We start from the raw sequence: 22470 nt of genomic DNA, 5'->3' as shown, positions 1-22470 counted from the left end.
GAAAAGTGTTCTGTAGGAAGTCGAACTGTCCCCTCAGTTGTTTTTTTAATCTTTTTTTTATATTAGATTAGATTACTTACAGTGTGGAAACAGGACCTTCGGCCCGACAAGTCCACACCGCCCCGCCGAAGCGTAACCCACCCATACCCCTACATCTACATCTACATCTACCCCTTACCTAACACTACGGGCAATTTAGCATGACCAATTCACCTGGCCTGCACATCTTTGGACTGTGGGAGGAAACCGGAGCACCCGGAGGAAACCTACGCAGACACGGGGAGAACATGCAAACTCCACACAGTCAGTCGGGGAATTGATCCCGGGTCTCTGGCGCTGTGAGGCAGCAGTGCTCACCACTGTGCCACCGTGACGCCCTAATCTTGTGCTCACAGTGATGTCTTTTGTACATTTCTTTTACAGGATGACGCAAGTTTCAGATGGGAAACTCAAGACAAACATCATAGCATGGAAACAGACCCTTCAGTCCAACTCATCCATGCTGACCAGATATCCCAACCTAATTTAAATCCACTTGCCAGCAACTAGCCCATATCCCTCTGAACCCTGCCTATTCATATACCCATCCAGATGCCTTTTACATGTTGCAATTGTACTAGCCTCTACCACTTCCTCTGGCAGCTCATTCCACACACGCACCATCCTCTGAGTGAAAAGGTTGTCCCTTGGGTCTCTTTTATATCTTTCCCCTCTCACCCTAAGCCTATGCCCTTTAGTTCTGGACGTCCCCCACCCCAGGGAAAAGACTTTGTCTATTTATCCTATCCATGCCCCTTATGATTTTATAAACCTCTATAAGGTCATCCTCCAACGCTTCAGAGAAAACAGCCCCAGCCTATTCAACTTCTCTCTATAGCTCAAATCCTCCAACCCTGGCAACATTTTTGTAAACCTTTTCTGAACCCTTTCAAGTTTCACAACATCCTTCTGATAGGAAGAAGACCAGAATTGCATGCAATATTCCAAAAGTGGCCTAACCAATGTCCTGTACAGCCACAACATGACGTCCTAACTCCGTTAATTAATATTCCGACTAATAAAGGAAAGCATACCAAACACCCTCACTATCCTATCTACTTGCAACTCCACTTTCAAGGAGCTAAGCACCTGAACTCCAAGGTCACTTTGTTCAGCAACACTCCCTGGGACCTTACCATTACGTGTATAAGTCCTGCTAAGGTCAGCTCAAGATTTGACATCTGGATGACTTGGGCCATAGCCTGGGGTTTGGATCACCAGGTGCTGGGGATTTGTAAACTTTTAATCCCATCAATTTCCCCAACACCATTTCTACACAACTGCTCATTTCCTTCAGTTCTGCTCTCAATGGACCATGTGTTCCCCAGTATCTTGGGGATGTTACTTGTGTCCTCCTTTGTGAGGATCAAAGCAACGGATGTAGTGAATTGGTCTGCCATCTCTTTGTTCCACATGAGACCTTTGCCTGTTTCTAAGTGTAATTGTTTTCACTAATGCTTTTTTTGCCTCTTCACATACCCCATGTCCCCTTTTCATCAATCCTTTTGTTGAAACCTGAACTGCTCCCAGTCTTCAGATCTGCTGCTTTAGTTTTAGCCAATTTGTACGCCACTTCTTTGGATCCAGTGTGATCCTTAATGTCCCTTGTTAGCTGTGGCTAGGCTACCTTTTGTGTTTTGTTTTGTCAGACAGGATGGAACAACTGTTCCTTCTGGTGCTATTTAAATGTTTGTCATTTCTTTCAATAATGTTCCCTCATTTGTTGCAGCCTGTTCTTGTTTCTGCCATTGCTTTAGATTTAAGTCCCCAGTCTCCTGAATCAACTCTGTTTCTCTTCATCTTAATGGAATGTTCTCTTACTCAGTTCTTCACTCTTCTGCAAGGGGCCTTTCACAACTACATTGCCGATTATTCCCTTCTCATGAAGGAATAACACACTTTGGAATTAAATTGCCATTGTCCAACAGAACCACAGCCACTTCTACAATATTGTGTCTCCCTCCTATTGGAAGGATGTTGTAAACATGAAAGGGTTCAGGAAAGATTTGCCGGGGTTGGAGGATTTGTGCTATAGAAAGAGGCTGAACAGGCTGGGGCTGTTTTTCCCGGAGCATCGGAGACTGAAGTGTGACCTTATAGAGGTTTATAAAATCATGAAGAGCATGGAGAGGGTAAATAAGTAAGGTCTTTTCCCTGGGGTGGGGGAGTCCAGAATGGGTGGATAATTGGTTCAGGGTGGGGGGAGAGTGGCAGGTGTAAAACTGACCAATAGGGCAATGTATTCACCCAGAGGATGGAACGTGTAAGGAATGAGCTTCCAGAGGAAATGGTGGAGGCCGGTACAATTACAACATTTAAAAAGGCATCTGAATGGGTATATGAATAGGAAGGGTTTAAAGGAATATGGGCTAATGCTGGCAAATAGGATTTGATTGATTTGGAATATAGACAATAGGTGCAGGAGTAGGCCATTCTGCCCTTCGAGTCTGCACCACCATTCAATATGATCATGGATGATCATCCTTAATCAGTATCCTGTTCCTGCCTTATCTCCATAACCCTTGATTCCACTGTCCTTGAGAGTTCTATCCAACTCTTTCTTAAATGAATCCAGAGACTGGGCCTCCACTGCCCTCTGGTGCATAGCATTCCACACAGCCACCACACTCTGGGTGAAGAGGTTTCTCCTCATCTCTGTCCTAAATGGTCTACTCTGTATTTTTAAGCTCTGTCCTCTGGTTCAGGACTCACCCATCAGCAGAAGCATGTTTCCTGCCTCCCGAGTGTCCAATCCTTTAATAATCTTATGTCTCAATCCGATCCCCTCTCAGTCTTCTAAACTTAAGGGTATACAAGCCCAGTCGCTCCAGTCTTTCAGCATAAGGTAGTCCTGCCATTCCAGGAATTGACCTTGTGAACCTACACTGCACTCCCTTAATAGCCAGAATGTCTTTCCTCAAATTTGGAGACCAGAACTGCACACAATATTCCAGGTGTGGTCTCACCAGGGCCCTGTACAGCTGCAGAAGGACGTCTTTGCTTCTATACTCAATCCCTCTTGTTATGAAGGCCAGCATGCTATTAGCCTTCTTCACTACCTGCTGTACCTGCATCCTTACCTTCATTGGCTGGTGTACGAGAACACCCAGATCTCTTTGTACTGTTTGGTGCAAGCATGTTGGACCAAAGGGTGTTTCTGTGCTGTATGTCTCTAGGACTCTGGCTTTCCAATGATGTTTGCCACGTTTGTATGTTCAGGTTTTCTCTGGTGTTGGTGTTAATGCCTCTGTCTCATTTTGCTCCCACCTTCCTGGGTTGGTTAACCATTTTGTGTCTGGTCCTTCCTCAAGAAGCTGCATTGCAGGTTCACCCTGAATTGGCACTTTTTTTTTTTTGCTTCCCAAAATCAGACCTGCTCACTCTCAGCAGGATCCCAGTGTCGTGAAAGCTATTCACTTCCAGGTGGAGGTATCCAAAATTCAGAGAGATGTCAGTCTTGATGTTTTTGCTTTTCAGCCCCTGGCAGATTCTTCGGGAGAATTAGTTAGAGGGGAGTGAGATGGTGCTTTCAGTTTTGTGGAATAAAAAGAAAGGATTCCGTAGAAAGTAGAATTCCTTGTTCAGAATTTCTACTCTGCCCTGACAGTGATGACCTTTGTCATCTCTCTTTACAGAGTATTTGAGGATCTGAAGACGGAAATTTCAAGATCAACGGATGAAGGGCTTATGCCCGAAACATTGACTCTTCTGCTCCTCGGATGCTGCCTGACCTGCTGTGCTTTTCCAGCGCCACACATTTCGACTCTGACTCTCCAGCGTCTGCAGTCCTCACTTTGACGTCAATGTCTGACAGTCACTCAATCCATCGGGACCGCAACGGTTTTCAACTGAGTCTGTGAGAAGGAGGAAAGTGTTATGATTCCTGTTTGGGTACATTTTCAGCATCAGTGGGACTGGATGAGAGACCCCACTGTTGCAGCACATTGAGTGTGGAGCCTGAAACAGTTATACGGCCTGGGAAGGGGAATTCACGACGTGGAGAGCGTCTACACGTGTTTGTGCGCGGCTGAAGCATCGGCCATGGAGAAACCCGAGGAATCCCGCCCCGTGGAGAAACCGTGGAAGTGTGGTGACTGTGGGAAAGGCTTCCGTGCTCCGTCTGCCCTGGAGATTCATCGGCGCAGTCACACCGGGGAGAGGCCGTTCTCCTGCACCGACTGCGGGAAGGCCTTCAGCAACTCCTCCGCCCTACAGGCCCACCAGCAGGTCCACACGGGGGAGAGGCCCTTCCCCTGCACCGAGTGCGGGAAGATCTTTAGCAATTCCTCCATCCTGCTGAAGCACCGGCGGGTCCACACGGGGGAGAGGCCCTTCAGCTGCCCTGAGTGTGGGAAGACCTTTACACAGGCGTCTATCCTGGTGACCCACCAGCGGATCCACACTGGGGAGAGGCCCTTCTCCTGCCCCGAGTGCGGGAAGGGATTCAGTCAGGTGGGCAACTTGCGTACGCACCAGCGGGTCCACACGGGGGAGAAGCCCTTCACCTGCCCTGAATGTGGCAAGGCCTTCAGCTATTCCTCGGACCTGCTGAAGCATCAGCGCGTCCACACCGGGGAGAGGCCCTTCAGTTGCCCCGAGTGCGGGAAGGGCTTCAGCGATTCCTCCGACCTGCAGAAGCACCAGCGGGTCCACACGGGGGAGAGGCCCTTCAGCTGCCCCGAGTGCGGGAAGGCCTTCAGCGATTCCTCTGCCCTGGTGAAGCACCGGCGAGTCCACACGGGGGAGAGGCCCTTCAGCTGCCCCGAGTGTGGGAAAAGCTTTGCCCGGGCCTCCAACCTGCTGACCCACCGGCGGATCCACACGGGGGAGAGGCCCTTCAGCTGCCCCGAATGTGGGAAGGGCTTCACCCGCTCCTCCCACCTCTGGAGCCACCAGCGCGTTCACGTACCATCGCAGGGGAAATTGAAGGAGTGACGGCCGAGTGCCATTATCGATTGGACTATCAACCCAGTTCCAGGGACTCCCGGCTTCACTTCCCACCGTGACAGATGGGGGAATTGGAATTTGGTCAGAAATCTGGAGTTCAGAATCTAACGGTGAAACCATTTTAGGGGTGTGGGGGTGAAGAAACCCCCATTTGATTCACTCAGTCGTCCCAGCTGCATCCTTTACCCGGTCTGGCCTGTACGTGACTCCAGACCCACAGCAAATGGGTGAGGAGGAACTTACTTGGATACAGGGTATGGGTTGAAATTGCTGAGTGAGGCAACACTTCCTCCGGGTTATGGTTGGACCGAGGATCCAATTACAAAGAGACAACTCCGTGCTGACCAATATTAAAGGGGGGGATGTCTGTGTGCACTTTGATCTTGAGGTGTTTTTTTAAAAATCTGCTATGTTTTCTCTGTCTGTTTGCTGGGGAGAATCTGAAGCTGTAACAAAGTTGGGTCACAATAAAGGTTACCTGAGCTTACCGCCGGGCTCAGACTCTCATTGAAGGCCTTGAGCTCCAAGAGGTTTTTGTTTTAAAGCTGCTCATTTCTTTCAGCCTCCTGCACTAAGTTTCCAATGTCGTGTATCAGGTGGAGCAGTGAATGAGCAGCCAGTATCGTGAGAATTTTTTCAGGAGTGCAGAGTGTGCGCCATGTCATCGGCATTGTAAGGTTTCCTGGCAGCACCAGGAGCTGTGGGCTGTGTTCACTGGAAACGATGTGGAAGGGCCGGTGTTGGACTGGAGTGGATAAAGTGAAAAAATCTCACAGCACCAGGTTATCATCCAACAGATTTCTTTGGAAGCACTAGCTTTCGGACTGCTGCTCCTTCATCGGGTAGCTATGGAGCAGGAACATATAGCAACCGATCACAGTGTTATACTACTGATAGGATATATTGAGCAAATCAAGATTCTGGTTTAGTCTTTCATCTTCTAGAATGGGTTGCGGGTTTTGGTTCATTAATATGTAAAGCTTGGAAGTACTTTTGAGTCACATTCTTGAGATGACTTAAGGTTTTATAGAAATCAGTGACATCTCAGCTCAGTATATGAAGGCTGTGAGGTTTGACTCTGTCAGTATCCCAATCTTGAATCAGACTGGTTCCATTTCCAAAGTAGGAATTTATAAAATATTACATGGATTGGCTGCCTACAGACTGTGTGCTTTTTGGATCAAAATTGAATGTATCTGCAAATGCAAACTTACCCCATAGACCTGTGTGTGTCTGTGCATGTGACTGTGTGTGAGAGTTTGCCTCAGAGTATATGTTTGCCTGTGTGCCTGCTTGGTCATGTATGAGTGTGATGGAGTATAAGCCTGTGAGAGTGTTGGGTGGTGTGTGTCTGTGTCCGAGAGAGAGCATGTGCACAAGAGAAGTTTAGATGAAAGTGAGGAATTGCATTTTGCTTAAAAAAAAGGGGGAGGACTTGTCGCAGTTAGTGGCAGGGCCCTGGGTTATGTTATAGAACAGAGACATGGGGGTGTGGTTCAGGTACATAGTTCTTTGAAAGTTGCATCACCGGTAGACAGAGTGGTTAAGAGTTGTTTAGCCCACTTGCCTTCATTGTTCACACCATTGAATGTTGGAGTTGGGACATAATTTTGAAATTGTACAGGATGTTGGTGAGGCCACTTTTAGAACACTGAGTACAGTTCTGGTCGCCCTGTTATAGGAAGATTACGATTAGAGAAGATTCGGTAAAGATTTACCAGGATGTTGCCAGGTCTGAAGGGTTTGAGTTATAAGGAGAGGCTGAGACTTCATTCACTGGAGTGGAGGAGGTTGAGGGGTGACCTTATTGAGATTTGTAAAATCATCAGGGGTGTAGGCAAAGTGACTGGCAAAAATAGTGAGGAGCATGTTTGGTTAGGTCGAGTCATGGGGAAAAATAAATATTGGCTCTACCGTCTCTTTTTCTCCTATTGGCATTTGGACACTTAAATTTGTCAGTAATTGCAGCATTGCCACAGAGTGTACAGCGCATGCTCCTCGGTGTCAGCAAGAACGGCGGAAGCCTTGGAGGACCGGAAGTAGGGTAGTCCTCCTGCCAATGAGAACGTCCACTATTGTCTGAATGCGGAAGTTGTCCTTTGAGCTTCTGATGCTGCTGCTGCTCCTCTGTCTCTGAATGAAGATTGAGCTTCACTCCAGACTGCAACTTCCTTCCTCTGTTTAACATTGTGAGTACGGGACTCTCTTTTCTCACCCTCTTTTCTTTATTTCATTGTGGGCTTCAATTCTTGACTCGCAGCAACTGAATGTGTAAAGGCAGTGAATCCAGGGAGGAGCAGACTCAGGAAATGTTGATCCAGGTCTGTGTCTCAATTGGCAAAAACAGTCCCACGGTGTGAAGTTATAGCCTTTGCTGTGGGGGGAAAAAACAGCAGAAAGGAAGTGCATTGTTTAAATGGTGATATATTGGGATGGGGGTGGGTGGGGGGGGGAGGTGAGGACTGCAGGTGTTGAAGATCAGAGTCAAAAAGTGTGGCACTGGAAAAGCACAGCAAGTCAGGCAGCTTCCAAGGAGCAGGAGAGTCGACGTTTCGGGCCCGAGCCCTTCATCAGGAATGCCGTGTGGATGTACAAAGGGGCCTCAGCGTCCTCCTACACCAGTCACTGCCTGTTGTCAGACAGGTGCAGTAAGCAATCAGCAAGGCAAGTGTTATCATTAGCAAGAGGAATTGAGTTCAGAAGTGGGGATGCCTTCCTGCAGTTCGGGGGGGGGGGGGCTTTGAATATATTCAAGGCTGAACTTATCTGATTTTTGAACAACAAAGAGGTGGATGTTTCTGGGGGAGGGCAAGAAAATGGTTTCAAGACCAGTATAGAACAGTTACAGAGTCGGACAGCACAGAAACAGACCCTTCAGCCCAACTAGTCCATACTGACTATGTTCACAAACTAAACTCATTCCACCTGCCTGTGTTTGGCCCATATCCCCCTGAACCTTTCCTATTCATGTCCTTATCCAAACATCTTTTAAACATTGTTACTGCACCTGCATCCACCATTTCCTCTGGACATTCATTCCACACACAAACCACTCTTTCAAAGGAAAAAGGTGCTCCTCATATCTTTTTAAAAATCTTTCTCCTCTCACCTTAAAAATTTGCTCCTAATCTTGAAACGACACCTGCCATTCACCTCATCTATGCCCCTCATGACTTTATAATTCTCTATAATGTCGCATCTCAACCTCCTGTGTTCCATTGAAAACATTCCAGCCTATCCACCGAGATGTAGGTAGATTAATATCCAGTTATGATCTGTTCAAAGCTGGTGCAGGCTCGAAAGACCAACTGACCTACTGCTCCCAACTCTCTCACTATGTCCAGGACAGTAAGAGACCATAAGACAGGAGCAGACATTTTGGCCATTCACCACATCAGGTCTGCCCATACCATTTCAGTTGTGGCTGATCAGTTTGTCAACCCCATTCACCTGCTTTCTCCCAATACCTCTCGATTCCCCTTGATACTCAAGAACCCATCTATCTCCGTTTTAAATATCCTCAGTGACCTGGCCTCCACAGCCTCCTGTGTCAAGGAATTCCATAGATTCACCACTCTCCGGCTGAAGTTTTTCCTTTTCTCCATTCCAAAAGGTCCTCTGTTCCTAGTCTGTCTTACCAATTGAAACATCTTCCCAATGTCCAGGTCATTCAGTATTATGTATGTTTCAATTAGATCCCCCCCCCCCCCAGTGAGTGTGGGCCTATTAATCAGCATGAACCAGACCCTTCAGGATGAGGTACAGCAGGGATTAGGGTCAGCAAACTGAGAATGGAGGGAGAGTGTGTGGGGTGGAGATTTTCAGCTTCTCTGGAATAAGGGAGGAAAGAGATATAAATCAGAATTGATCGGATGGGCTGATCGGCCTAAGAGTGGCAGGTGGAGTTTAATTCAGAGAAATGTGAGGTTTGCATTTTGGTCAAGCAATCCAGGCAGGATTGACACAGTTAAGGGGAGTGTTGCAGAACAAAGAGACCTTGGTATGCTTTCCTTTATTGGTCAGAGCATTGAGTACAGGATTTGGGAAGTCCTGTTGCGGCTGTGCAGGACATGTGGTTAGGCCACTTTTGGAATCCTGCATTCAGTTCTGGTCTCCCTGCAATAGGAAAGATGTTGTGAAACTTTGAAAGGGTGGGAAAACTTTTATAAGGCTTGTTGGCAGAGTTGGAATGTTTTGAGGTACAGGGAGAGGCTGATAGGCCAGGGAGCATCAGAGGCTGAGGGGTGACCTTATAAAAGTACAGAAGGGGCATGGATCAGGACAAGGTCTTTTCCCCAGGGTAGGGGAGTCCAGAACTAGAAGAACATAGGTTTAAGGTGAATGGGGAAAGGGAAGTGAGCAGAAACTTTTTCACGCAGAGGGTGGCGGATGTATGGAATGTGCTGCCAGAGGAAATGGTGGAGCCTGCCATAATGACACAATATAAAAGGCATCTGGGTATATGAATAGCAAGGGTTTAGAGGGATATGGGCCAAATGCTGGCAAATGGAATTTAGGATTAATTTAGGATGGCTGGCTGGCGTCTGTCTAGGTTAGGGTGGACTAGCCATAGGATGTGCAGGTTAGGTGCATTAGTAAGGGTTAAATGCAGAGCAATAGGGGTTGGGGAATGGGTGTGGGTGGGTTACCCTTCGGAGGGTCAGTGTGGACTCCCCGGGCCGAGTGGCCTGCTTCCACACTATGAAGCTTCTCCAAAGGGAAGATGGGTTTGGAGACTGCGCAGGCGCACTGCGGACCAGACGGCCGCCGTCCGGAGCAGGCGCAATGTGGCGGGCCCCCGCTCGCTCCATTGGTGACGTCACAACGCGGAAGTGGCCATGTCAGTTTCAGAGTGTAACTCCCTTCCCTATGGGGATCTCTTCATCCAGGGAGGGAGGGGGGAATCTGTTCACTTGGAGCAACTGGAGTGAATCCAGGGAGGGAACAGACTCTGCAAACTCAAGGTGAGGAGAGACGGATAGATGGGGGGGGTGACCTGAAAGACTTTTATAAAATGAAGAGGTGGGGGGGAGAGGGTAATTAGACAAGGTCTTTTCCTTGGGATGTGGGAGTTAAGGGTAAGGACCGGGGGTGGGGGCGGTGGTGATTTAAGCGACCTAAAGGGGTATTGTTTTCACGCAGAGGATGGTGCATGTATGGAATGAGCTGCCAGAGGAAGTGGCTCAGGCTGGTACAATTGCAGTATTTTAAAAGTCATCTGGTTGGGGATATGAATAGGAAGGGCTCAGAGGGATATGGGCCAAGTGCTGGCAAATGGGACTAGATTAATTTCGGATATCTGGTCAGCACCGAAGAGTTTGATCCAAGTGTCTGTTTCTGTGCTGTATATCTGTGACTCTGGCTTTCCACAAACATTTGCCACATCTTTACGTTCAGTTTCTCTCTAATGTCGGTGTTAATACCTTGATGTCTCACTTTGCTGCCCCCTTTACCGGAGACGTTAACCATTTTGTGTCTAGTTCTTCTTCAAGAAGCTGCATTGCAGGTTCACCCTGAATTGACACTCCTTTTCCCAAAATCAGACCTGCTTATTCTCAGCAGGATCCCAGTGTTGTGAAAGATATTAACTTTCAGGTGGAGGTATCCAAAATTCAGAGAGATGTCAGTCTTGATGTTTTTGCTTTTTCTGCCCCTGTAAGATCCTGAATCAGCACCTTCAGGGGAATTAGTTACAGCGCAGTGAGAACAGAGGGGAAGGGAGAGTGGGATGGTACTTTCAGTTTTGTGGAACAACAAAAGATTATTCCACAGAAAGTAGAATTGCTTGTTCTGAATTTCTACCCTACACTGATAGTGATGACTTTTGTAATCTCTTTTTGCAGAGTATATGAAAATCTGAAGACTGAAGTTTCAAAATCAACGGATGAAGGGCTTATTCCCGAAACATTGACTCTCCTGTTCCTCGGATGCTGCCTGACCCGCTGTGCTTTTCCAGCGCCACATTTTTTGACTGACTCTCTAGTGTCTGCAGTCCTCACTTTGACGTCAATGTCTGACAGTCTCTGAATCCATCGGGACCACAACGATTTTTGACTGTGATTTCTGTGAGAGGGATCTACACTTTTTGGTTCCTGTTTGAGGACGTTTTCAGCATCAGTGGGACTGGACGAGAGATCCCACTGTTGCAGCGCACTGTGCGTGGAGCCTGGAACAGTTATACGGCCTGGGAAGGGGACTTCACGGCAGGGAGGGGCTCTACACGTGTTTGTGTGCAGCTGAAGCTGTGGCCATGGAGAAACCTGAGGAATCCCGCCCTGTGGAGGAACCGTGGAAGTGTGGTGACTGTGGGAAAGGCTTCCTTGTCCCGCCTACCCTGGAGACTCATCGACGCAGTTACACCGGGCAGAGGCCATTCCCCTGCACCGACTGCGGGAAGGCCTTCAGACATTCCTCCCACCTGTTGACCCTCCAGCAGGACCAAACGGGGGAAAAGCCCTTCAGCTGCCCAGAGTGCGGGAAGGCCTTTACCCAGGTCTCCACCCTGCTGAGGCACCAGCGTGTCCACACAGGGGAGAGGCCCTTCAGCTGCCCCGAGTGTGGGAAGGCCTTCAGTAATTCCTCCACCCTGCTGACCCACCAGCGGGTCCACACGGGGGAGAGGCCATTCAGCTGCCCCGAGTGTGGGAAGGCCTTCAGTAATTCCTCCACCCTGCTGACCCACCAGCGGGTCCACACGAGGGAGAGGCCATTCAGCTGCCCAGAGTGCGGGAAGGCCTTTACCCAGGTCTCCACCCTACTGAGGCACCAGCGTGTCCACACGGGGGAGAGGCCCTTCAGCTGTCCTGAGTGTGGGAAGGCCTTCAGCGATTCCTCCACCCTGCGGAGCCACCAGCGTGTCCACAATGGGGAGAGGCCATTCACCTGCTCTGTGTGGAAAGGGCTTCAGTAATTCCTCCGCCCTGTTGAGGCACCAACATGTCCACACGGGGGAGAGACCCTTCAGCTGCTCTCAGTGTGGGAAGGCCTTTACCCACGTCTCCTCCCTGCTGACCCACCAGCGTATCCACACGGGGGAGAGGCCATTCACCTGCTCTCAGTGTGGGAAGGGCTTCACCTGCTCCTTCAACCTCCAGACCCACCAGCGGGTCCACACGGGGGAGAGGCCCTTTAGCTGCCCAGAGTGTGGGAAGGCCTTTACCCAGGTTTCCACCCTACTGAGGCACCAACGTGTCCATACGGGGGAGAAGCCCTTCAGCTGCCCCGAGTGCGGGAAGGCCTTCAGCAATTCCTCCACCCTGCTGACCCACCAGCGGGTCCACACGGGTGAGAGGCCATTCACCTGCTCTCAGTGTGGGAAGGGCTTCACCTACTCCTGCAACCTGTGGAAGCACCAGCGAGTTCATGTGCCATCGCAGGGGGATTGAAGGAGTGACGGCCGAGTGCCATTATCGATTGGACTATCAACCCGGTTCCGGGGTCTGCCGGGTTCAAATCCTGCCACGACAGATGGCAGAATCGGTATTCGGTCAGAAATGTGGAGTTCGGAATCTAACAATGAGACCGTTTCAGGGAGGGGGTGGTGCGGGGGAGAAAGCCCCCATCTGATTTCCCTCTCTCCCTTGTTAGGGAAGGGAACCACCATTGGGGGAAAGGATTCACTCAATCGTTCCAGCTGCATCCTTTACCCGGTCTGGTCTACACGTGACTCCAGACCCACAGCAGTCTGGTTGACTCTACACTGCCCCTTCCTGGCAAATGAGCGGGGAGACACTTACTTGGAGACAGGGTATGGGTTAAAATTGCTGAGTGAGGCAATACTTCCTCCGTGTTACGGCTGTACCAAGGATCCAATTACAAAGGGACAACTTGGTGCTGACCAATAGTAAAGACAGTGAGGGGGGGGTGGGACAGGGGAGGTGCGGTGTGTGCACTTTGACCTTGAGCTGTTCAAAAAGCACCTGCTGTTTCTCTGCCTTTTTGCTGGGGGGATCTGAAGCTGTCACAAAGTTGGGTTGCAATAAAGGTTACCTGAACTTAACACCGGCCTCAGACTCTCATTGAAAGCTTTGAGCTCCAAGAGGTTTTTGTTTTAATGCTGCTCATTTCTTTCAGCCTCCTGCACTAAGTTTAGAACATGGAACATAGAACAGTACAGTGCAGAACAGGCCCTTCTGCCCTCGATTTTGCGCCGACCTGTGAACTATTCTCAGCTCGTTCCCCTACACTATCCCAAAATCAACCATGTGCTTATCTAAGGATTGTTTAAATCTCCCTAATGTGGCTGAGTTGACTACCTTAGCAGGTAGGGCATTCCACCCCCTTACCACTCTCTGCATAAAGAACTTGCCTCTGATATCTGTCTTAAATCTATCATCCCTCAATTTGTAGTTATGTCCCCTCGTACAAGCTGACGTCACCATGCTAGGAAAGAGTCTTTCACTGTCTACCCTATCTAATCCTCTGATTACCTTGTATGTCTCTATCAAATCCCCTCTTAGCCTTCTTCTTTCCAATGAGAACAGACCCAAGTCTCTCAGCCTTTCCTCATAAGACCCTCCCTCCAGACCAGGCAACAACCTGGTAAATCTCTTCTGCACCGTTTCCAATACTTCCCACATCCTTCCTGAAATATGGGGACCAGAACTATACACAATATTCCAAGTGTGGCCGCACCAGCGTTTTGTATAGTTGCAGCATGATATTGCGGTTCCGGAACTCAATCCCTCTACGAATGAAACCTAACACACCGTATGCCTTCTTCACAGCACTATCCACCAGGGTGGCAAATTTCAGGGATCTATGTACATGGACTCCAAGATCACTGCCTTCCTGTTATTCTTCCCAAAGTGAATCACCTCACATTTTGCTGCATTGAACTTCATTTGCCACCTCTCAGCCCAATTCTGCAGTTTATCCAAGTCCCCCTGCAACTTGTAACATTCTTCCAAACTGTCCAGTACTGCACCAACTTTAGTGTCGTCTGCAAATTTGTCTACTTTCACTCCTTCTAGAATTGATAACACCTGTGTGCAACTAACCTCGATCCTTTTGAGTCTAATATCTCGTACCTCATTCTTCTCCTCTACAATATTCTCTTTTTCCTGAGTGAAGACCGATGAGAGATATTCATTAACACCTCTCCAATCTCCACAGGGCCCACACTCAACTTCCCACTTCTGTCTTTGACTGGCCCTATTCCTACCCTAATCATCCTTTTATTCCTCACATACCTATAGAAAGCTTTAGGGTTCTCCTTTATGTGTTAAAGACTGCTCATGTCCTCTCTTTGCTCTTAACTCTCTCTTTAAATCCTTCCTAGCTGATCTGTAACTCTCCATCGCCTCATCTGAACCATCTTGCCTCATCAACACATAAGCCTCCTCCTTCTTTGTAACAAGAGACGCAATTTCTATTGTAGACCATGGTTCCCTGACCTTTTCACTTCCTCCCTGCCTGACAGGGACATACCTATCAAGGACACACAATATCTGTTCCTTAAACCAGCTCCACAGTTCAATTGTCTCCATTCCCTGCATTTTGCTACCCTATTCTATGCATCCTAAGTCTTGCCTAATTGCATTATAATTGCCCTTGCCCCATCGATAACTCTTGACCTGTGGCATGTTCCTATCCCTTTACATCACTAAATGAAACCTAACTGAATTATGGTCACGCTCTCCAAAGTGTTCACCTTCCACTAAATCAAACATCTGGCCTGGTTCATTACCAAGCACCAAGCTCCAGTGTGAACTCCCCTCTTGTTGGCCCTTCAACATACTGTGTCAGAAAACCCACTTGCCCACACTGGACAAAAACTGATCCATACAATGTACTAGAATGAAAGCAGTTACAGTCAATGTTGGGGAAGTTAAAGTCCCCCATAATGACCACCCTGTTTCTTTCACTCCTACCCAGAATAATTTTGCTAATCTTCTCTTCCACCTCCCTGGAATTCTGCAGAGGTCTATAAAAAAACTCCAAGCAGTGTGACCTCTTCTCAACTGTTTCTAACCTCAGCCCACATTACCTCAGTAGTCGAGTCCTCATCAAAAGTTCTGTCAGCCACCGTTATACTATCCTTGACTAACAAGGCCACGCCTCTCCCTCTTTTACAGCCTTGGCTGTTCTCAATGAAAGATCAAAACCCTGGAACCTGCAACATCCATTCCTCACCCTGCTCTATCCATGTCTCCAAAATGGCCACAACATCCAAGTCCCAGGTACCTATCTGTGCTGCAAGCTCACCTACCTTATTGTGGATACTCTGGCGTTGATGTAGACACACTTCAAACCACTTCGCTGTCTGCCAGCACATTCCTGTGACCCTGAAATCCTGTCCCTGTCCTTCCTGCTCTCATCCTCCTGTGCATTGCAGCTACACCCCCTGGTTCCCATCCCCCTGCTGAGTTAGTTTAAACCCACCCGAATAGCACCAGCAAATTTCCCACCCAGGATATTAGTACCCCTCTGGTTCAAGTGAAGACTGTCCTGTTTGTACAAGTCCCACCTTCCCCAGAATGAGCCCCAATTATCCAAAAACCTGAAACCCTCCCTCCTGCACTATCCTTGCTGCCGCATGTTCAGCTGATATCTCTCCCTATTCCTTGCCTTGCTATCACGTGGCACGGGTAACAAAGCAGAGATAACCATTCTGTTTGTTCTAGCCCTCAGCTTCCACCCGAGCTCCCTGAAATCCTGCCTTACATCCCGATCCCTCTTGCTGTGGGAGATTAGAAATGTTGTTTTTTGCAGAGGAGGCGAAGTGGGGGGAAGGGAAGCGGAATTCTTGTAGCATGTAGCGTACGTAATGAATATAGAGGGTCTTTTAAAGAAAATAGTTTTACGCTAGGAAATAACTTTAAAGTGTTGTAGTTGACCACAAAAAGAAGCAGCAGGGACATTTCACAATAAAGCTTTTAGTATGATAAGAGAAACTGGATAAAAGAACAAGCTGTAACAAACAAGGAACAAAGAATGCAGACAAGGACAGCAGGATGGCCAGATAAGAAAATTACTAATAAGTGAGGTAATCAGCTTATGATAAGATGGGAAAAGGGAGGTGTGATTCAGCAACTTGTAAACTGAATAAGAAAGCGAACATGCTCTGTTTTGGCACACATTTCTGCTCAATTGCAGAAGCGTCCGGTACTTGTAAGACTGTAATAAATTGTTCTTGTTTCCAAGGCTTTGTCTCGGGCTGATTGATTTGTGATTGAGTTCTGTTTCTCACATTTCTACCTATGTCATTGGTACCTACATGGACCATGACTTGGGGTTGGAAACCCTCTCCCTTCAGGACTCCAAAGATACGATCCGAGACATCACGCACCCTGGCACCTGGGAGGCAACACACTAACCGCGAGTCTTGTTAATTCCCAACAAAAGTTCTATCTGACCCTCTAACTATCGAGTCCCCAATGTCTAACACTCTCCTCCTTTCCCTCCTTCCCTTCTGGTGCAACAGGGACAAGCTCTGTGCCAGAGACTTGGGCCCCAGTGCATACCCCTGAGTTATGCAGTACCCACTGACTTATACAGAAGGAAACACAAATAAGTCGTCCCTCCTCTCCCATTAACCTCTGCTCTCCAACTTCAAATTTAAAACCTCAAATCAGTGACTCCCCACTCCTGGATTGCTGCTGCTGCTGAAAAACAGAAAATGTCACCTGCTTTTTTGCGGTTAGCACTGCTGCCTCACAGCGCCAGAGCCCCGGGTTCAATTCCACTCCCCCCCCCCCCCCCCCACATCTCCGCGGATATCCTCCCACAGTCCAAAGACGTGTGGGTTAGGGTGAATTGGACACGCTAAATTGCCCCGTATTGTTCGGTGACGGGGAATGGGGCTGGGTGTTTTGCTCTTCGGCGGGTCGGTGTGGACTTGTTGGGCCGAAGGGCCTGTTTCCACACTGTAGGGAATCTGATCTAAAGTTCTGGAATTTATATATTGATGAACTGAAACCTGCAACCCCTTCTAAAAGATGAAGGAATCAGCAGCGGTCCAGGTTTGTTCCAAATATTGCATCGGTTGCATGACACTGTGATGTTTTGCTATTAATTCTGTGTCTTATGATCCTGCAGCACAGCCACCCGCAGAAGGAGCAGCGCTGCAGAAGCGAGTGCTTCCAAATACACCTGGGTGGGCGGGGTTTACCAGAAGGGGCGGGGTTTAGCGGGTGGGCGGTGCTCATGGACGTGTATCGTGAGGTTCGCGCGCTGACAGGCGGGAATAGGCTGGAGGCGCGCGGCTTTGTGGGCGGTTGCGCGTGAGGGAGGGGGGCGTGGTTTTGACGCGCGCGGGGATCGCGGCGAAGGGGTGGGGTTTGGTCCAAGGGGAGGAAAGAGGTTTGGTTCACAAAGGCGGGGCTTTGTCCCGAAGCGGCGGGGCTTACGAGCTGCGTTCGGAAGGGGCGGGGTTTACGAGCTGCGTTCGGAAGGGGCGGGGTTTACGAGCTGCGTTCGGAAGGGGCGGGGTTAAGGTGTCCCCTGGGCGGAGGAGGGGGCGGGACCAAGACCTGGTGCAATGGGCGTGGCCATCCCGAAGCCGGAAGTCTGCCCGCGGCCTGTTTCTTCCGCTGGAGCCTCGCCTGCAGCAAGTAAGGTAAAGCTTTATCAATATTTCTTTTTACAGAGTTTGTATTTAATAACCAGTAATGGATACTCAATATCATCATAAAGTCCCAAAATGCAATTCATTTCAATCCATTGCAGATAAGCACTAAGAGTTAATTTTCTACAGGATTCAACAGGTGGGAAGTAAAACCTGGAAGGGGCCATCCCAACGAGGGTGGAGACCTTTGCCAGTCCAGTTCTTGACGAGCACCAACGAACCAGGGTCTACCCGTGACGAGGCTGAAAGGGAGGGAACATCGCTGTAGGTCACACACTCCTGGGAGTGAAAGACACACATAACACTAGTTAGAGCAAGAAGATAACCAAACATTGCTTCGGTCATGTGGTGGACGTGGACTGAGAAGGGAGGCGAATTGTTCCAAAGGGGACGGAGGGGGTGACCAGAGAGACTCTCAGCTGGAGACAGTCGTGTCTTGCCCGCAGACATGGATCGCATCTGGAATAAGGCCACAGGGATTAACATAACCAGGAGAGGCCAGATTCGGCCATTAATTTGGTAAATTTAGTCTTGAGTCTGGTTAAAACATTCAACAAGGCCGGCCGCCTGCGGATGATAAGCACCGTGCAGTTGCCGACAAATACGAAGCTGGGAACAGAGTTCTCCGTTAATATTACATGCAAAGTGTGGTCCATTGTCTGAGCTAATGAACGCAGGTATACTGAAGCGGGGAATTATTTCCTTAAACAAAATCTTCACCACAGTCTCAGCAGTAGTGTTAGGAGGAGGGTAGACTTCAATCCATTTCGAAAAGACATCAACAATAAGCAAAACATATTTATAGCAACTCAACTCATTTCTCCAACTCAATGAAGTCCAGTTGAAGTGTCTCCAAGGGACCCTCCAGCAAGGGAGTTCTGCAGCAGACCTGACGCTTTCAACGTGGAGTCGCTTGAGTGATGAAGTGAGCTGCCAGAGGAAGTGTTGGGTGCTGGTACGATGACAAGTTAAAAGGCTCCTGGATGAGCATCTGAATATGAAGGGTTCAGATGGGTCAGGGCCAAGTGATGGCAAATGCAACTGCACTCATAGAGATGTACAGCACAGAAACAGACCCTTCGGTCCAACTCGTCCTTGCTGACAAGAGAGCCAACCCAATTTAGTCCCAGCTGCCAGCACCCGGCCCATATAGGGGCCAAGTGATGGCAAACGTGACTAGATTAATTTAGGATATCTGGGCAGGTTGGGCCAAAGAGTCTGTTTCTGCGCTGTGTGACCCTAATTGTCTTCAGTGAAAGCAGAAGTGTGGTGTGAAGGCTGGACCTTCAGAGCATGTTCTGCCCTGACTGGAAGCAGAAGAGTTTGACTGAAGTGTGTTGGTGTTAATGCCTTGATGTCTCATTTTGATCCCATTTTGTGTCTGGTCCTTCCTCGAGAAGCTGCATTGCAGGTTCACCCTGAATTGACACTTTATTTTTGCTTCCCAAAATCAGACCTGCTCATTCTCAGCAGGATCCCAGTGTTGTGAAAGATATTAACTTTCAGGTGGAGATGTCAGTCTTGATGTTTTTGCTTTTTCTGCCCCTGTACGATCCTGAATCAGCACCTTCAGGGGAATTAGTTAGAGCGGAGTGAGAACAGAGGTGAAAGGAGAGTGGGATGGTACTTTCAGTTTTGTGGAACAACAAAAGATTATTCCACAGAAAGTAGAATTGCTTGTTCTGAATTTCTACCCTGCACTGATAGTGATGACTTTTGTAATCTGTTTTTGCAGAGTATATGAAAATCTGAAGACTGAAGTTTCAAAATCAACAGATGAAATGCTTATGCCCGAAACATTGACTCTCCTGTTCCTCGGATGCTGCCTGACCTGCTGTGCTTTTCCAGTGCCACATTTTTTGACTGACTCTCCAGTGTCTGCAGTCCTCACTTTGATGTCAATGTCTGACAGTCTCTGAATCCATCGGGACCGCAACTATTTTTGACTGTGATTTCTGTGAGAGGGAACCACACTTTTTGGTTCCTCTTTGAGGACGTTTTCAGCGCACTGTGCGTGGAGCCTGGAACAGTTATACGGCCTGGGAAGGGGACTTCACGGCAGGGAGGGGCTCTACACGTGTTTGTGTGCAGCTGAAGCTGTGGCTATGGAGAAACCTGAGGAATCCCGCCCTGTGGAGGAACCGTGGAAGTGTGGCGACTGTGGGAAAGGCTTCCGTGTCCCATCTGCCCTGGAGACACATCGGCGCAGTCACACCGGGGAGAGGCCATTCCCCTGCACTGATTGCGGGAAGGCCTTCAGACATTCCTCCCACCTGTTGGCCCACCAGCGGGACCACACGGGGGAGAAGCCCTTTAGCTGCCCAGAGTGTGGGAAGGCCTTCAGCACATCCTCCCACCTGCTGACCCACCAGCGTGTCCACACGGGGGAGAGGCCCTTCAGCTGCCCAGTGTGCTTGAAGGCCTTTACCCAGGCCTCCACCCTGCTGACCCACCAGCGGGTCCACACAGGGGAGAGGCCCTTCAGCTGCCCAGAGTGCGGGAAGGCCTTTACCCAGGCCTCCACCCTACTGAGGCACCAGCGTGTCCACACGGGGGAAAGGCCCTTCAGCTGCCCCAAGTGTGGGAAGGCCTTCAGCGACTCCTCCACCCTGCTGAGGCACGGGCGTGTCCACACCGGGGAGAGGCCATTCACCTGCTCTCAGTGCGGGAAGGGCTTCACCTGCTCCTCCCACCTGCTGACCCACCAGCAGGTCCACACGGGGGAGAGGCCCTTCACTTGCTCTCAGTGCGGGAAGGGCTTCAGGTATTCCTCCCACCTGTTGAGGCACCAGCGTGTCCACACCGGGGAGAGGCCCTTCAGCTGCCCCGAGTGCGGAAAGGCCTTCAGCAATTCCTCTACCCTGTTGGCCCACCAGCATGTCCACACCGGGGAGAGACCGTTCACCTGCTCTCAGTGCGGGAAGGGCTTCACCTGCCCCTCCCACCTGCTGACCCACCAGCGGGTCCATACGGGGGAGAGGCCCTTCAGCTGCCCCGAGTGCGGGAAGGCCTTCAGCAATTCGTCCCACCTGTGGAGCCACCAGCGTGTCCACACGGGGGAGAGGCCCTTCAGCTGCCCCAAGTGCGGGAAGGCCTTCAGCGATTCCTCCTCCCTGCGGAGGCACCAGCGGGTCCACACGGGGGAGAGGCCGTTCACCTGCTCTCAGTGCGGGAAGGCCTTCAGCGATTCCTCCCACCTGCTGACCCACCGACGGGTCCACACGGGGGAGAGGCCCTTCAGCTGCCCCGAGTGTGGGAAGGCCTTCAGCAATTCCTCCACCCTGCTGACCCACCAGCAGATCCACACGGGGGAGAGACCGTTCACCTGCTCTCAGTGCGGAAAGGGCTTCACCTGCTCCTCCGCCCTGCTGAGGCACCAGCGTGTCCACACGGGGGAGAGGCCCTTCAGCTGCCCCGAGTGTGGGAAGGCCTTTACCCAGGCCTCCACCCTGCTGAGGCACCAGCGTGTCCACACGGGGGAGAGGCCCTTCACTTGCTCTCAGTGCGGGAAGGGCTTCAGGTATACCTCCCACCTGCTGACCCACTGGCGGATCCACACGGGAGAGAGGCCCTTCAGCTGCCCCAAATGCGGAAAGGGCTTCAGCACATCCTCCTCCCTCCTGAGGCACCAACGGATCCACACGGGGGAGAGGCCGTTCACCTGCTCTCAGTGCGGGAAGGCCTTCACCTACTCCTCCCACCTGCTGACCCACCAGCGAGTTCACGTGCCATCGCAGGGGGATTGAAGGAGTGACGGCCGAGTGCCATTATCGATTGGACTATCAACCAGGTTCCGGGGACTCCCGGGTTTGAATCCCGCCAAGACAGACGGCAGAATTGGTATTCGGTCAGAAATGTGGAGTTTGGAATCTAACGATGAGACCGTTTCAGGGAGGGGGTGGTGCAGGGGAGAAAGCCCCCATCTGATTCCCTCTCTCCCTTGTTAGGGAAGGGAACCACCATTGGGGGAAAGGATTCACTCAGTCGTTCCAGCTGCATCCTTTACCCGGTCTGGTCTACACCTGACTCCAGACCCACAGCAGTCTGGTTGACTCTACACTGCCCCTTCCTGGCAAATGAGCGGGGAGAAACTTACTTGGAGACAGGGTATGGGTTAAAATTGCTGAGTGAGGCAATACTTCCTCCGGGTTACGGATGTACCAAGGATCCAATAACAAAGGGACAACTTGGTGCTGACCAATAGTAAAGACAGTGAGGGGAGGGGGGTGCACTTTCACGTTGAGCTGTTCAAAAAGCACCTGCTGTTTCTCTGCCTTTTTGCTAGGGGGATCTGAAGCTGTAACAAAGTTGAGTTGCAATAAAGGTTACCTGAACTTACTGCCGGGCTCAGACTCTCATTGAAAGCTTTGAGCTCCAAGAGGTTTTTGTTTTAAAGCTGCTCATTTCTTTCAGCCTCCTGCACTAAGTTTAGAACATGGAACATAGAACAGTACAGTGCAGAACAGGCCTTTCAGCCCTCGATGTTGCACCGACCTTTGAACTATTCTCAGCTTGTCCCCCGACACTATCCCAAAATCATCCACGCGCTTATCTAAGGATTGTTTAAATCTCCCTAATGTGGCTGAGTTGACTACCTTAGCAGGTAGGGCATTCCACGCCCTTACCACTCTCTGCATAAAGAACTTGCCTCTGACATCTGTCTTAAATCTATCATCCCTCAATTTGTAGTTATGTCCCCTCGTACAAGCTGACATCACCATCCTAGGAAAGAGTCTTTCACTGTCTACCCTATCTAATCCTCTGATCATCTTATATGTCTCTATCAAATCCCCTCTTAGCCGCCTTCTTTCCAATGAGAACAGACCCAAGTCTCTCAGCCTTTCCTCATAAGACCCTCCCTCCAGACCAGGCAACAACCTGGTAAATCTCCTCTGCTCCTTTTCCAATGCTTCCCA

The 22470-nt window shown here is 49.8% G+C and overlaps 2 protein-coding genes across 5 annotated transcripts in view; one reads left to right on the top strand and one right to left on the bottom strand.

Annotated features, from left to right (window-relative positions):
* The window catches only part of LOC140460757 (uncharacterized), a 216668-nt gene that overhangs the window by 68192 nt on the left and 126006 nt on the right, over window positions 1-22470 (bottom strand). The gene's annotated exons all lie outside the window — the stretch shown is intronic.
* Window positions 1-22470, top strand: part of LOC140460736 (uncharacterized) — a 247628-nt gene that overhangs the window by 131885 nt on the left and 93273 nt on the right. The window contains exons 3-4 of one of the 4 annotated variants that reach the window (XM_072555367.1): window positions 4267-4944; window positions 11423-12013. In XM_072555367.1, coding sequence (XP_072411468.1) covers window positions 4267-4944; window positions 11423-11896 — 1152 coding nt within the window. In that variant the 3' untranslated portion in view covers window positions 11897-12013. Of the gene's footprint in view, window positions 1-4266; window positions 4945-11422; window positions 17546-17643; window positions 18074-18210; window positions 18232-19289 lie in introns of those variants that run through there. The other 3 variants (XM_072555361.1, XM_072555363.1, XM_072555362.1) reach the window with 3 other exon arrangements.

This window comes from Chiloscyllium punctatum, chromosome 36, assembly GCF_047496795.1.
Source record: "Chiloscyllium punctatum isolate Juve2018m chromosome 36, sChiPun1.3, whole genome shotgun sequence".
In the NCBI taxonomy this organism is placed as follows: domain Eukaryota; kingdom Metazoa; phylum Chordata; class Chondrichthyes; order Orectolobiformes; family Hemiscylliidae; genus Chiloscyllium; species Chiloscyllium punctatum.
This window is presented reverse-complemented; position numbering and strand designations above follow the sequence as displayed.